The sequence below is a fragment of the Biomphalaria glabrata genome, chromosome 1, assembly GCF_947242115.1.
Source record: "Biomphalaria glabrata chromosome 1, xgBioGlab47.1, whole genome shotgun sequence".
Taxonomy (NCBI): Eukaryota; Metazoa; Mollusca; class Gastropoda; family Planorbidae; genus Biomphalaria; species Biomphalaria glabrata.
Window position 1 is genome coordinate 81,063,549 of NC_074711.1, and position 14,814 is coordinate 81,078,362.

The following is a 14,814-nucleotide window of genomic DNA, read 5'->3' on the forward strand; positions in this document are numbered from 1 at the left end:
TATGGCTATATTATTTGTATTATTTGTAGGTCCTTGAAGTTGTACAGTGATGATCACTAGCTAGGGCATATAATAATTACAGACCTACCATCTAGTTCTAGTCTCAGATATTTCTGCAGTATGTCTGACTAGGTCCATAATAGTTATACCCCTTTAGTCTAATCTTTAGAAAAGCATGCTACAACCATTTTGTTCACTTAGACATTGTCTCACCTAGGTACATTAAAGGTTTATCAAGTGAGAAACCTTTTTTTTTTTTTTTCCTTTCTCATTCTCTTTTAATTGCTTTTTATGGAGAAACGATAACCCAAATACACCTAGGTCACATGACTTTCTACCTGTCTAAAAAACAACAGCTAAATTTCTCTAAGGCAATATTTAAGTCACAAGAACAAGAGAAGGATTAATTCACAACTTTAGATTTTGAAGATAAGGTTTAGGCCTGTACTCCATACGCTGCAACAATCATTGGGGTCTGAGATAACTTTTTTGTTAAAATAGGTTGTATGCTCTTACATAACTCGTGTGACATTATATATAATTGTTACTATGTAGATCTATTTATGATAATCATTATATGTATGTTATAATAATCTGTATCTCATACTTGAGATGTTTTACACAGTCACATAACAAACCATTATAATGATAGCAAATGAAATATACGCCAATTTTCATACCACAGTGACACTTAAACATTACATGGGGAGGTTACATCAAAAAGTTGGATTGTATTTAATGATTTGATTGCCAGGGGAACAAAGAATTTTTTTTTTTGTCTTTGTTACCAGTGTCTTGTATCTTCTTTGATGGTAAAATGTCATGACTTAAAGAATGTTTTTTATGTTTGTTTTAAAATCTTTTTAACTTTCATAAAAATGTTTTTCTTGAATAATTGTACAATTAGGGTTTCTGGCCAATGACCTGGCTAGCAGACTATAGGATTTCGTGTTTTTAATATTCAAATTGAATTGACTATATTTTTATTATTCAGATTGATGTGTATAACAAACATTATATCAGAAACCAAAGTCATTTTAAAGCATTAATAAGTCAAAAGTTTTCCCTTCATTCCACTTTGACTTTTATCTGGTCCAGTCAAAAGCTGAGTTTAATCAGTCAAAAAAAAAAAGTGGACCTTGGTTTATCTAGTGACTTTTATTTCAAGTGACTAGTTAAGTAGGATGTTTGTGCCCTGCTCTATAGTTGACAGCCTAACTAGTTGATTTGATTAGATGAAAGCATAGTCTACAGTCATGGCATGATTGTTTTTGAAACACAACTGCTAAATTAGTTGATTGACAAAAATTTTGTTCAACTTTTCTATTTGTACTGCCATCCAGCTGATAATAAAATTTTTCCAGGTTATATACAATTATTTAAATAAATATAAAGCTATTATAGAGGTCTTTTTAAAAAATCTCTTTATCCTTAATTATTTGGGCAATAGTTTATTTTACCAAAATTGTATAAAGTTAAAATTATCCATGTATATGTCAAAACCTTGTAATATTGTTCTTTATATTTATAGCTTGTTTGTGTTTTCTATTTATTTTTAGTGTGGTTTGCCATGGGAGTCGTGACAGTTTATCAAGGGCTGCTGTTTCTATTAGCACTTGTGTTTTGTTCTGCCAATAGTAAGTATAATTTTACACTGTCTTATCTTATAAATATTACAGATATACCATAATGACTGGTAGCAGTATTACTGTGTTTTCAAAATAAATATACAGATCACCACTTTATTTAAGCAGATTAGTCTGTAACCTTTCATTTAAAAAATTGATTCTAAGGATGTAACTTTAAGCTAACCATGACATATATTCTCAAACCTTAGAGATGTCAGTTTTCTTGTGACCACACTGTGGATGATTCTGTTAGAAGTCTTGACATTAAAATAAGTTATGGGGGAGCCTAGTGAGCTTCCACTAAGGCATCGGCCAATGCTGCAGTTGGCTTTATAGAAAGGATTTTTAGGTTAGGCAAACTACCCACAACAAAAGCAGCACAATACTGTAACATACAAGTTCTCATGGTACACTTCTGAAAGCATTTCAATCCTACACACTTCAGTTGATTGTAGACACACAGCAGAGTAGTGATCAAGTGCTTCATCCATTTCTTGATGGTTAGAAAAATTCTTACACTAGTAGTTCCTAAATGGCTCTTTCTTCATTACTCTTTCCAAACTTCAGAAAATGTAACCCATTGATTGATTTCAGATTGTCTCACTTTGATTTATTTATGGTGAAAAACATTTCTTTGAATTTCACTTTTCACAAACGGGGCTGATTAAAGTTTCTCAAGATAGAATTCTCATCACTATTGTTAAATGCACAATCATTCTCAATATTGTTGTTTAATCTTACATTTGTTTTTTTAGTGGCTTGGGCTCACATCATGCCAATACATATTTAGTGCCAAGTACTGATCTGTGTATAGTGCTATGTAATATTTTTTATTTTACATCTATGCTATGGAAATATTCAAGTTCCAATTTTGAAAAAAGTTTGAAAAAAAAAAGTATTTTTAAAAAGGAAAGGTGTTGAATAAAAAAACAACTTGTGAAGTGTTTGATATAGTTTGGAATGTGTAACCCCTTAATCAATCATCATAAACCGAAAATAAATCTTTGTTGTTGAACTATAATTTACAAGGTTGTGGAATCTTATCTGATTTAGCTCTACTTCTAGTTCATAAAATGCTTGTTAGTTCTTAAAGAGCCTTTACTGATCCTGCTATTGACACAATGAACCCCCATTCCCCCTGCACAAAAGAAGCTTTCTCCTGCCTGGTCTCACCAAATTCTATGCCAGCTCTGAAATATAATCTGCCTTGGTCCCTGGTACAAAGGTCTGAATGGAGCACCCCCCCAATGCCTGTCATTGTGCTGGGTGATGGGCCTTCACTGAGGTGGAAAGGGAGTTCATACATAGAACCTTTAAACAACACTAAGTTTCCTAAAGTATGTGGGGCATGAGGGAAGGGGAGACAAACACACCAAAAGGGGGAGAATTTCAAAATGTGCACTCCAGTCAGTAGACCCACCATATGCCTGTGAAGATTTAGGTTGTCTTCAGAATAACACACACACACACACACCACTCTTTATAAACATGTGTTACATTGTTGTCAGTTCTACTGGTATGGATTACAGTACAATGGCATTCAGTAGACCAATATATAATAGACTGTATTATATCTTGCTTATTGTGTGAGATTGTATTGATGTTTACTTTCACACAAAAATAATATAAGTTGGCATTATTTTTCAAATTTTCTTGAAAATTTGACGTAAAAATAGTTGTTGTTATAATCAGTTTAAAACAGCTAGATAGTTGATGTATCTATAGAGTACAGCTGTAGGCTACTCATTAATGTATTGAGTACAGCTGTGGGTTTATTATTTATTTTTTAGTACTGCTCTGGGTTACTTATTTGAGTATTGTAAACATTACTTTAAAAGGATAAAAGCCAGAAATTCAGCTGGTACTTCTTCATAAGACGATTTCTAAAAAAAAATAATACCTTTTTGTATAGAGGCTTGGACAACATTTGATGTTGCATTTATATCTTAATAGCCAACTTTTATTGATTATTATCCTTGTAAAACTTTTTACTTACTATTAGATTTAAAGTAGTTTATCATGACTGACCAATGGTAAATTGTTTGCCCCTTTTTTTTTTTCAAAATGTGTTTGAATTTACTTGACTTTGTGTTGTTTAAAAAGTAGGTCTACTGAAAAGGTCTTACTTATTTATTTGGTGTGTTCTCTGGTCTAAGGCCTAAAAAAGTAAATTTTGTTGATTTCAATTCACCTCATTCATTAAACTAAATGGTCACATGATTATCATTGATAGAATGGGGGGAAAAAATCCACATGATAACCATTGTTGATTCAAATTAGGTTGCAAGTTGTATAGAAGAGATATGAAAGCATGTGGCTGAATGTTGTTTGTTTACGATTTGTGAATGAGGTCTATTGTTGAACACTCATTGGCTTTGTGGCTCACTTTAACTGCTGTTTAGTTGTAGACAAACATTTAGTTCTAACCAGAGCAATTGGGGGAAAAAATTTAAATATTTAAGCCCTACCTGCCATTTTTTTATGTGAATACTTTTTTCTTTGAGTATTAGCCACCATTAGTAAAAAATGACAACTTTATATTACCAGAAATATATCTAGAAATGTATCATCAACTTTGGGTAGTTACCAAATTTATATCTGGTTTAAGATTTCAATTGCATCATTTCATCAATAAATAATGCAATGCATGATGGTGAGTGAATGTTACAGATGACTGATTTCCAGGCTCAAGCTGTTCAGCAAAAATATTGTAATGATTTATATTTTATTACTATCAATATGTGTAAAATTTTATTGTTCCTAAGTGTGCAATTGTATTGTTCCTAAGTGTGCAATTGTATTGTTCCTAAGGTCCTCCATCACTATCAGGAAAAGTAATGCAGCGAGTACCAGTAAGAATTGGGAAGAATATAAAGCAGCCGTGTAATGCCCAGTCTGACATGCCAGAACTTACTCAGTGGAAGAAAGATGGACAGTCCATTAACCCAGGCTGGGACAGGTTTAAGGTGAGATTCTAATATACATTTTGTTGATTCACAATTATCCTCATTTTTTTTTTATATACTGTTAAGAAAATTTGTAATTGTATTTTTTTTTTGCCAGTGTTTTTGTGCAATCTTAATGCTGTTGAAAAGGAAAAGGTTTGGGTAAAGTTACTCAGTGATGCAGTAAACATTATTAAGAGCAAATTGATAAATAGACTAGATCAAAGAACTGTTTCCTTTAAGACCTAGCCTAGAAGTTTCTTTCTGCTGTTAGTTTCCTTTAAATTCCCTTCTATAGATCTTAGGGTCACTTTGAGTAAACTTCAGTTATTTTTTTCTGTGGCCCATAGTTGCTTAAGATGTTGTTGAGCCTGCGTAGTTGCTTTCTATTTTTACTAAACTGACTAAATGTCAGATACTCATTCATACTTCAGGTGGGTCAAAGTAGGTCAGTCTAATTCTACATCAGGAACTCAAAACCTTATCATATTTGTCCACTTAACCCCAATTAGTTGCCTACACTTGTGTCCATTTGATGTTTAATGATCTGAGTCCTTTTTTTTCTTATCCAATATCTACAGATATCTCAGGATGGTGAACTACGTATCAGAGATGTGGAGAAGTCTGATGCTGGACTCTACACTTGTATTGCTACAAATGGATTTGGCAGTGTCAATGTTAACTATACAATTATTGTTATAGGTAAAAAAAAATATTTGTATAGGTTAGTCTTTACAAAGGTTTTGACAAATTCACACACTTGTAAGATTCTGAGGGTTATTACACCTGAGCCTAAACCCTTTGTGTGCTGGCAAGAACGTACCATTTACCAGGCGGCCAATCTTAATATTATTGTTTAATTTCGTAACAACATTGTCCCCCTGACATCGAATTTGTAGAATACAATATAGTCTTTTGTGACAGTAACTAATTTAAGCAGAGTCAGCAGTTTAAAATAGTTATATTTATATATTTATTTATATATATAGATATTTATCAAGTTGTCAGATTTTGATGTTAAATACGGATAATAAAGATTTATTTTTAGTATTGTGTTTAAGTTAATTTTTCTTCAGCAATGATCAGACATTTTAATCTGAGATTAATTAAATTAATTAAATTTTTTTTTTACAAAACTTATTGCTTATAAGCCAATTAAAAAAAAAATGTTGTTGATAACTTGATTCATTTTTCTATTGATAGATGATGAGAAGCAAGTATTCTATGAAGGAGATAAAGAATACCAGATCACTGCAGATGAGGACCTCACCAGAGATGGATGTATGTCATTTGTAATTAGGATAGCATTTTGTTTACAGTTTATCAAGAGATCTGTTTCTAAGTAAATTCATTTTAAGTCTCAAACTAAATAAGGAAAATATTGGAAGCAAAGTAATAAATTTGTTAAAATAATTACCTGGAGACTAACATGCAAAGAATACTTGCAATTAATTTGTGTTAGCGGGAGCAATGCCAAGAAGAGGAATGGTTGTTTTTTGTTTGTTTTTTAGTTATGTAGAATACCTTTTCCCCAATGTGACAAACTGTGCATATCTGGCTAACTAACAACCCTAAATATGTGACAATAATTGTTGTTTTTGGCTAAATTTTTAAAATTTACTTTTTCTGGCTATCACTTCACTGAAAGTATTGCAAACTGTTATGTCTACTTTCAAGGCAAAATATAAAATTGTTCTTTTGTAAGACCAAATTATTTCAAGGACTTAGGATAGCAACATTTTAATGAGCTGTATTTTGGTATACTTTTAGCTCCTCCATACTTTGAGGATTTGGACATAATGAGAAAATCCATGCACCTGGAAAAGCCAGTAAGGTCGACCATCAAATTAACGTGCAAGGCTGAAGGCAATCCCAGGCCAGAGTTTACTTGGCTGAAAAATGGACATTCACTTCCACAAAGGCGAAGTCACATAAAAATGACTGAATTGACCCAGGCAGACAGTGGAGCCTACACCTGTGTGGCTCGAAATAGACTGGGACAAGTCAACTTTACATATGATGTTGAGATCATAGGTAGGTTAATCTAAGTTGCAGACATTTTATTTCAAAATAAGCTGTTGTATTTTTCTTTTGCAAGTATGCCTGTTACTTAATTTAATTTCTTGTCTTATGGTATGTAGGCACTTGATGTAATTTATCATCAGTGCATATATAACAATGAGATGCCCCTCTACCATAGTGGACTGATTACTCCATATGTCCCCCAGAGAGCCCTGCGCTCAATGGACTCAACGCTTTTAGTAGTGCCACGTTTCTCCCTCAAAAGCTATGGTCTGCGGGCTTTTTCAGTGCATGGACCAAAGGTTTGGAACTTACTCCCCATTGATCTCAGACAGACAACATGCTATACCACTTTTAAGAAAAACATTAAGACCTACTTGTTTAAAACTTCTTTAGATTAGTTTTTGATTTCTATTGTCGTGTTTGTGTTTGTAATGTTATTACAGCTCCTTGAGCCTACATTTTGTTTGTTTGACAGCGCTCTATAAATAAAATTATTATTATTATTTTAAATGTGTTGTACACTGTGTAATTTCTTGTGTATTTTAAAAATTTGATGTAATTAATTGCATGTGTGTTGGCACTTGCTGTAATTTTGTGTTTATGTTGACAGATGAAATAAGTGAGAAACCAAAGTTGATAGCTCCACATCCCTTGAGTCAAAACGTCACTGTTGGCTCGCCTGTAACATTCCAGTGCTTTATAGAGAGTGGTGTCAAGCCAGAAGTCAAGGTTTGAGACTCAAATATTTTTACCAACCAAGACTATTTATTGCTACATTTTGTTGTTTTCACTTTAAATTAGAAAGCTTCAATTTAAAAAACAATTTTCCTTACATTTCTATATAAATGTAAGTCTAGTAATTCATGTTACTTAGAAATTCTACCTGTACTAAGATGGGTTTTTCTTGCATATCCAATTACACTGTTTTGATTCTCTTTTGTTTGCTTATCACCGAATAGAAAAGTAAAAAATCATTAAACACTTTTTTTTTAATATATGGAGCATGGTGGCTGAGTACTTGGCTTTTGAACTTTTGAAGTTCAAATCCTGGTGAAGATTTTGAGCTTCAGGATTTTTAGGATGCCCCTGAGTTCACCTATCTCTAATGGGTACCTGACATTTTTTGGGAAGTAAAGACTGTTGGTCATTGTGCTGGCTACATGTTACCCTTATTAAACTTGTCCTTAAACACGGATGAGCTTTATATAATGTCCCCATTGATTGCAGGCTCTAAAAGGGGTGCATAGACCCTTTTCCCCCTTTTTTTTTTTTGAATATATGTTTTTCAATTAATTTTATATTGTTATTTCTGAGAAGCTTTAATGAGGAAAATGAGCTCATTTTTATAAATTGATAATGGTAGTTTTTTGTATTGCTGTCTATTCAGAATTCCTAACACTACTACAAATCTTTTCATTCAGTGGTTGAAACGACTTGATCATTCTGAAGCTATTCCTCCTGCCAATGTCATTGAGTATGACGGTGAGAGGTTCATTGTGTTGAAAAATGCTGGCGTTCTGCTGGAGAAACAAGATGGACATTATTTAAATAAATATGTGCTGTCTAAAGTTCAACCCAAAGATGCTGGGACATTTGTCTGTTTCGCCACCAATAGAAGAGGATTTACAACAAGACAAGCACATCTAACTATACGGCAAGGTAAACAAAACTAAACTAGGTTACTTTAATATTAGACCAAAATTAATAATGTTATCAGTGTGAAAATATAACTAAGAAACAAAGAAAACAACTTAAAAACACATTCTGTTCAAGTTTGCTTTTAGCTGTCTGTAACTTTATTATATGTACTTTCCATGTAGGAATTCCTAATGCCCAAATACATTTGATGTAGGAGCGAGGGGTGGTAATATCATGAAGAGAGAAAAACTTATTTTATGAGAAAAAAAACTTTTTTATGAGAGTCAAGTTTACTGGCAACAATGCTGTTAGGTCTTTTATTCATATTTGTAATAGCAAAGCAATGCTAATTTAAACTTTGTCCTTTGCAGGTCCATATGTAGTTGAAAACTCTGAAGAGGAGATCGAAAAAGCATTTAACAATTCATCCAACCAATCATCTGAGAGCGCAGAGACAAACTTGCCCCTTCTGATTGGTTTGCCATCTTGTGCAGTGCTCTTCTTCATTCTTCTAGCCGTCTTTTTGATGCAGAGAAACAACCGTTGCCATCGCTCTGACAATAGTGTGAAAAAGTCACCCCGACCTCCAGTGCCTCCGCATGAAAGAGACGCTTTTTATTACAGCAGCTGCCAGCAACAGCAGCAGCAGACGGTTAATCCGCTGTTGACGTCCAGAGAAAAGCTCCCACCTAAAACTCCAACGCCTTCTATGGACATGACATGTTCAGAGTTCTCTTCCGTTTCTAGAAATCACCCACAGTACTATAATCCCAATCATGTGACTTATGGATACTAAGACATTAAGCAGAAGAAAGCAAATAAAAAAAAAAAACTTCAAGCAGCTATAACCCAAGATCTTTAGTCAAACAGAAGCTAACATCATCTTAGATGTTTGTCATTATGAATATTCAAAGGCCTTGGTGTGACTTTGCCTCATGCATAGTAAATATATTATTAAGAAAATCTTTCTGTCTACAGTCTTTGTAGAATAAAGTGTTTCTTCTTGGGGGAAAAAAAAAGATTCATAAACAGTGCAAATGCTTACGGCTGTGACTATGATTGGTTGAATTCATTTTTGTAACCATGGCCAGCTGAATCCATTGCTGCTACCATGGCTATCTGTGCCTTCAATGTCTTCACTATTTTAAAAATCCTATAAAAAGAGGAGGCTACTTTTTGGGTTGACTCATCCTGTTACAGGGGAAACTAATTCATCTCAAAGACTTCACTTTCAGAGTTTAAATACTAAATCATTTCTTTTCTGAGATGTGGACATGATTTGTAAATAGTTTGTTGACATGAACACTGAAGTTCAGTCTCGAATAGAAATTAATAGTTTAAAATATCAAATTTATTTTTTTGTTGACATTTTGCAAATCTAAGAACAATAATGAAGAAAGACTTCTAAACAATTATTTATGTTAGTAAAAAAAAAAAAAAATCAAGAATTTTTTGAAGTAAGCAGTGGTTTTTGTTTGTTTTAGTTATTGAATGTGACCCTATTTAAAACGTAGTGATGGCCTGTAACAGTACAGAGGAATCTGTTTTGCAAAGCACTTTTTTTTATATTATTATGAAAAGCAGGAGCTAATTAATTTTATGTCCAAAATTTGTTTCTTAGGAAAAAATTGTGTCCAGGTTTTTTAAAATATGGAGTAAAAACAATGTTGCTGTAAACTTGACAGCCTGTTCATTGCCATTTTGACAGTCCCGGGTTCGAGTCCTGCAGCCACCCTCCCTTCCTGCCTTCCTGTGGGTGAGGATATAATAAATATTCAATGCTGATGGAAGATTCAAAACTTTTGAACAAAAGAATAAAAAAAAACAATTTTCCAAGCAATCATGTTCTACTTCAGTTTAGTAGGCCAGCGATTTCAACAAGCTTTAATTTCTAATGAGCTGACATTTGTAAATATACAGGTCAGTTTTATTGACTTTTGTCCATCTAAGTTGTCAGTTTATACATTTTATAATTTGTATGTTTGCGTAATAGATTGTAATAGATTATGTGTGTGCAAATTTCGCAATATACAGAGAAACCTATTAATGATTATTTCAAAGTGACAGCTCAGGGGTTAATGGAAAGCAGAAGTGAGCCAAAGATAATGTGTGTGTGTGTGTGTGTCCACTCAGCCAGACATGTTATACATTTTATGTTTTAGTTCGACCAGGCTAGAGGCTTTGTTATGATTTTATGTCTCTACATAAACATCAGCTGTGCACAGCAGTCATTCTTGTGGAAATGAAAAGTGTGTGGGAGGCGGTCCAGCCATTGTCCTAAAACAACAGGTGTGCCAGCAGCCATGTCTGCCTGTGATCATACTTCAGTGTATCTCACTTGTAGATGAGGCTTTGGAAAACTTTTGATACAAAAATAAATATTTTTTTAAGAGTTATCAAAATGTTATCACCGTCTTGAATTGTATTTTATATGAAATTGAAATGTCTGTTTTTAACCAAATGGATAGTTTATTGAAATAGATGTTTAGTTGGTGTTATGAATGTTTTTTGTTTAAAATGTAAAATAATTTGATGATGAATGTACTGTGACTAGTATGCTTGTAAATAATGTTTATATTTCTGAAATGTTTATTGTTAATCAAAAAATTTGACAATGCTATTGATTTATGTAGATAAAGGAAACTTTGGTTTGACTCATGAGTTAAATGACAGTCATCCCCATCATTCATTACTGTTGTGTAATGTCTGTGTTGTTGTTTCTATTTGAAATATGTGTAGAGTTGAAAATGGAGTAAGTACTGAAGTAGAAAGTTCACCAAATGTTTGATCCTTCCTAAGCAAGTAGACATGTTTAACAAAAAAAAAAAAACAAAAAAAAGGCTCTTATTTGGTCAGTATTAGCTTGGCAGTTATTTGAAATAATTAAGTTTGCTCAGTTACTGACCTACTTTTGAAAGTACATAGTCTTATGTATCCTACTTTTTATGCACATTTAAAATGGTCACTGAAAAGTGGAAGTTTTTAATATTTAGTATCCTCAATTTATAGTTGGGTCTGTTTCCCAACTCACCCTCTTTGTGTTAAAGGATCATTCCCTGTGAATTGACCTCCTTCTGACAACTGTTACAGTCACTTTTGAGGATACTGGGTGGGTGGGTGGGTGGGGGGGGGGGGGTTTCCTCATACTGCTCTGTAGTGTCATTAGTATTTCTAATGTCATTGTCACATCTATCTTAAACCTTTTGGAGCACTACTGATTTCAATGTGGTGTCCTTGTGACCTTACTCTATTATGATGACTATGTATGTGAAACCAAATCTGTGATTTTTTAAGAGCCTCTCAATTTGTCTTGTAAATATTTTGTAAGTTCTGCAATAGAATAATGGCATAAATATTGTTTGCACTTTTTTTTTTGTTTCTAGACAAGCATAATTTGATCAAGCCAAAGTTTTTTTGTTATATTTAATTGAATGTCTTCTAGTTTATCTGATCTGTGCTGTGCTGTGACACTCCACCTCTGAATGAGCTTCATTAAATCATTCTCTTGTGATGCCCTGGCGAAAGGGGTCATTTTTGCAAAACTGATTGCATACAATCATCTTCTTTTTTTGAAGTAATGTCTGTATTATATAAGATAAGATACAATCTTACAATAATCATATTTAGTATTTTTTTTGTATATGAAGCATTTATTAAAAAGCTTAAAAATCAATATTTTAAGCTAATTGCTAAGCTACACACCAGTATTGATATTTAACTAGCCAACGTTACTGACCAGTTCAAAAGTTTATATAAATATTGTTATAAACATTTGTTGATCCCAAGAGGAAAGATTTTAGAAGTTAATTTCAACATTCAATGATGACTATGTATCAGACATTCATATGATTTTATAGTTTTCAAAACATGGAATTATTCTTTCAAAGAAATCCCCCCTCCTTTTTTTATAATATATATTTATATATGACATTCACTGGGTGTATCTCTCCCATCCTGGCACTACACAGTTGGTGGTTTGTAAATAAAAAAAAAATTGTAGTTGGTCTCATTTTGCGGTGCAGTGTCACAAAGTACAACATTGTTCAGGAGGTTTCTCATTTCAGACAGAAAATGGAAAACGGTTTGGCTTGATTTTTGTTTTGTTTTTCTTGTTTGTATTTTTTTTTTTTGGCAAGTAGCTTTAATGTGAGTCCATTCAGTCATGTGACAGAACAGTAAGACATTCTGTAGAGAGATCAAGTGTACGATATTGAATTTAGTTTTTTTGTTGTTTTATTTTTAAAGTAGAAAACATTTAATGATAATTATTAGAAGAAAGAAAAACCCACATTGTTTTTAGTTCATTGTCAGCAATATTTTCTTTGTACACTATGTCAAAAGGACAATAATTTTTTTTTTTTAAACTGTTTTCCCTTGTATAATCTTGACATCTATTTTGTTGTTTTATTTTTCAGAAGGATTTGATGACAATCTTCTACTATGATTTGTTTTCTCTTTGAACTAGAGCACTGGAGCTCATTGCATCATTGATTCTTGGTTTGGAATGTCTGTGTTTGTGTGTGGCTGTGACATGTTGGAGACATTGTTGTGGAGACTGTGTGTGTGTGTATACATGGAATTAACTATTCGCTCATTATGTGTTTTTATCAAAAGGGTAAACAAAATACGAAAATTAAAATCCCACCAGAAAGAAGAAAGTATTTCTTGATGGTGAATCAAAAATTAATTTATTCGTGTACAATAATGTTGAATGCACATAAAAACAAAATAAACAAGAAGTTTATTTTTTACACATTTTAGTTCTCTGTTTTCAATGTTTTAGTTCTCTGTTTTCAATGTCTTAGTTCTCTGTTTTCAATGTTTTAGTTCTCTGTTTTCAATGTCTTAGTTCTCTGTTTTCAATGTCTTAGCTCTCTGCTCGCAATGTTCTAGTTCTCTGTTTTCAATGCCTTAGTTCTGTTTTCAATGTCTTAGTTCTGTTTTCAATGTCTTAGTTCTCTGCTCGCAATGTTTTAGTTCTCTGTTTACAATGTTTTAGTTCTCTGCTCGCAATGTCTTAGTTCTCTGTTTTCAATGTCTTAGTTCTCTGCTCGCAATGTTTTAGTTTTCTGTTTACAATGTTTTAGTTCTCTGCTCGCAATGTCTTAGTTCTCTGTTTTCAATGTCTTAGTTATCTGCTCGCAATGTGTGTCTTAGTTCTCTGTTTTCAATGTTTTAGTTCTCTGTTTTCAATGTCCTAGTTCTCTGTTTTCAATGTCCTAGTTCTCTGCTCGCAATGTCTTAGTTCTCTGTTTTCAATTTATTAGTTCTCTGTTTTCAATGTCTTAGTTCTCTGCTGGCAATGTTTTAGTTCTCTGTTTTCAATGTTTTAGTTCTCTGTTTTCAATGTCTTAGTTCTCTGCTTGCAATGTTTTAGTTCTCTGTTTTCAATGTCTTAGTTCTCTGTTTTCAATGTCCTAGTTCTCTGCTCGCAATGTCTTAGTTCTCTGTTTTCAATGTCTTAGTTCTCTGCTCGCAATGTGTCTTAGTTCTCTGTTTTCAATGTCTTAGTTCTCTGTTTTCAATGTCCTAGTTCTCTGCTCGCAATGTTTTAGTTCTCTGTTTTCAGTGTCTTAGTTCTCTGTTTTCAGTGTCTTAGTTCTCTGCTGGCAATGTTTTAGTTCTCTGTTTTCAATGTCTTAGTTCTCTGTTTTCAATGTCTTAGTTCTCTGCTCGCAATGTCTTAGTTCTCTGTTTGCGATGTTTTAGTTCTCTGTTTGCAATGTTTTAGTTCTCTGTTTGCAATGTTTTAGTTCTCTGTTTGCAATGTTTTAGTTCTATTTTTTAGTTCTCTGTTTTTAATGTTTTAGTTCTCTGTTTCTTTTCAATGTTTGGTCAAAACTGCTATTAAAAATTTCTGCTCTTGGGATGTGTTAGCCCCTGAAGCGGTAACTGTTTGATACAGCATTCAGTGCCATATTCACATCAATAAGTCAAGAATTCTATTTTTAACGCTTTCTTTGTCTGTTATTAAATTGGTAAACGTCACAGAGAATTAGGGGAATGCATTACTTTGGTATTTGATTACTTCAAACGTAGTAACATCCTTAGGTTCGTTGCTTAACAAAAGATCTTTCCCACAAAACGCATGTAGTGGCTTGCAAAATAAGTTCTCTGTTACTTGGGGGCAAAGTAAACATTCAAATAAATGAGTTTGTTTAAAAGAAAAAAAAAAGAAATTGAGAATAAATGCTCACGTCATATTCTCACATCAACTATTGTACAAAAATATATAATAATCTTATCTTATATAATACAGACGTTACTTCAAAAAAGAAGATGATTACGTCCTACGCGTCATGCATTTAGTCATGCATATTAACCAATGACTTAAATTCTGCCAAGTCACTGGTTTTCCTGGCTAGCTCAGACAACCCATTCCATGCTCTAATAGCGCTAGGGAGGAAGGAGTATTTGTACAAATTTGTCCTAGCATATGGGACGAGGAATGTGTCTTTATCTTTGTGTCTTTCAGAGTATTTTATTAAATTTTGTATTTGAAGCAATATAAGCAAGCAAGCACAGTGTGTAATATTTGTGTTAAATAATCGGACGAATAGAGTTTCATACGCGCCCCT

The 14,814-nt window shown here is 33.0% G+C and overlaps 1 protein-coding gene across 2 annotated transcripts in view; it reads left to right on the forward strand.

The window, feature by feature from the left end:
* LOC106075082 (fibroblast growth factor receptor-like 1) overlaps positions 1 to 11,356 on the forward strand; it is a 51,333-nt gene extending 39,977 nt beyond the window's left edge. For both annotated transcript variants that reach the window (XM_056018034.1, XM_056018033.1), the window contains 8 exons: positions 1,560 to 1,637; positions 4,440 to 4,594; positions 5,155 to 5,275; positions 5,777 to 5,854; positions 6,344 to 6,607; positions 7,209 to 7,327; positions 8,020 to 8,257; positions 8,608 to 11,356. In XM_056018034.1, the coding sequence (XP_055874009.1) occupies positions 1,571 to 1,637; positions 4,440 to 4,594; positions 5,155 to 5,275; positions 5,777 to 5,854; positions 6,344 to 6,607; positions 7,209 to 7,327; positions 8,020 to 8,257; positions 8,608 to 9,032 (1,467 nt within the window). In that variant the 5' untranslated portion in view covers positions 1,560 to 1,570 and the 3' untranslated portion in view covers positions 9,033 to 11,356. The remainder of the gene's footprint in view (positions 1 to 1,559; positions 1,638 to 4,439; positions 4,595 to 5,154; positions 5,276 to 5,776; positions 5,855 to 6,343; positions 6,608 to 7,208; positions 7,328 to 8,019; positions 8,258 to 8,607) is intronic.
* Positions 11,357 to 14,814: the final 3,458 nt, after the last annotated feature.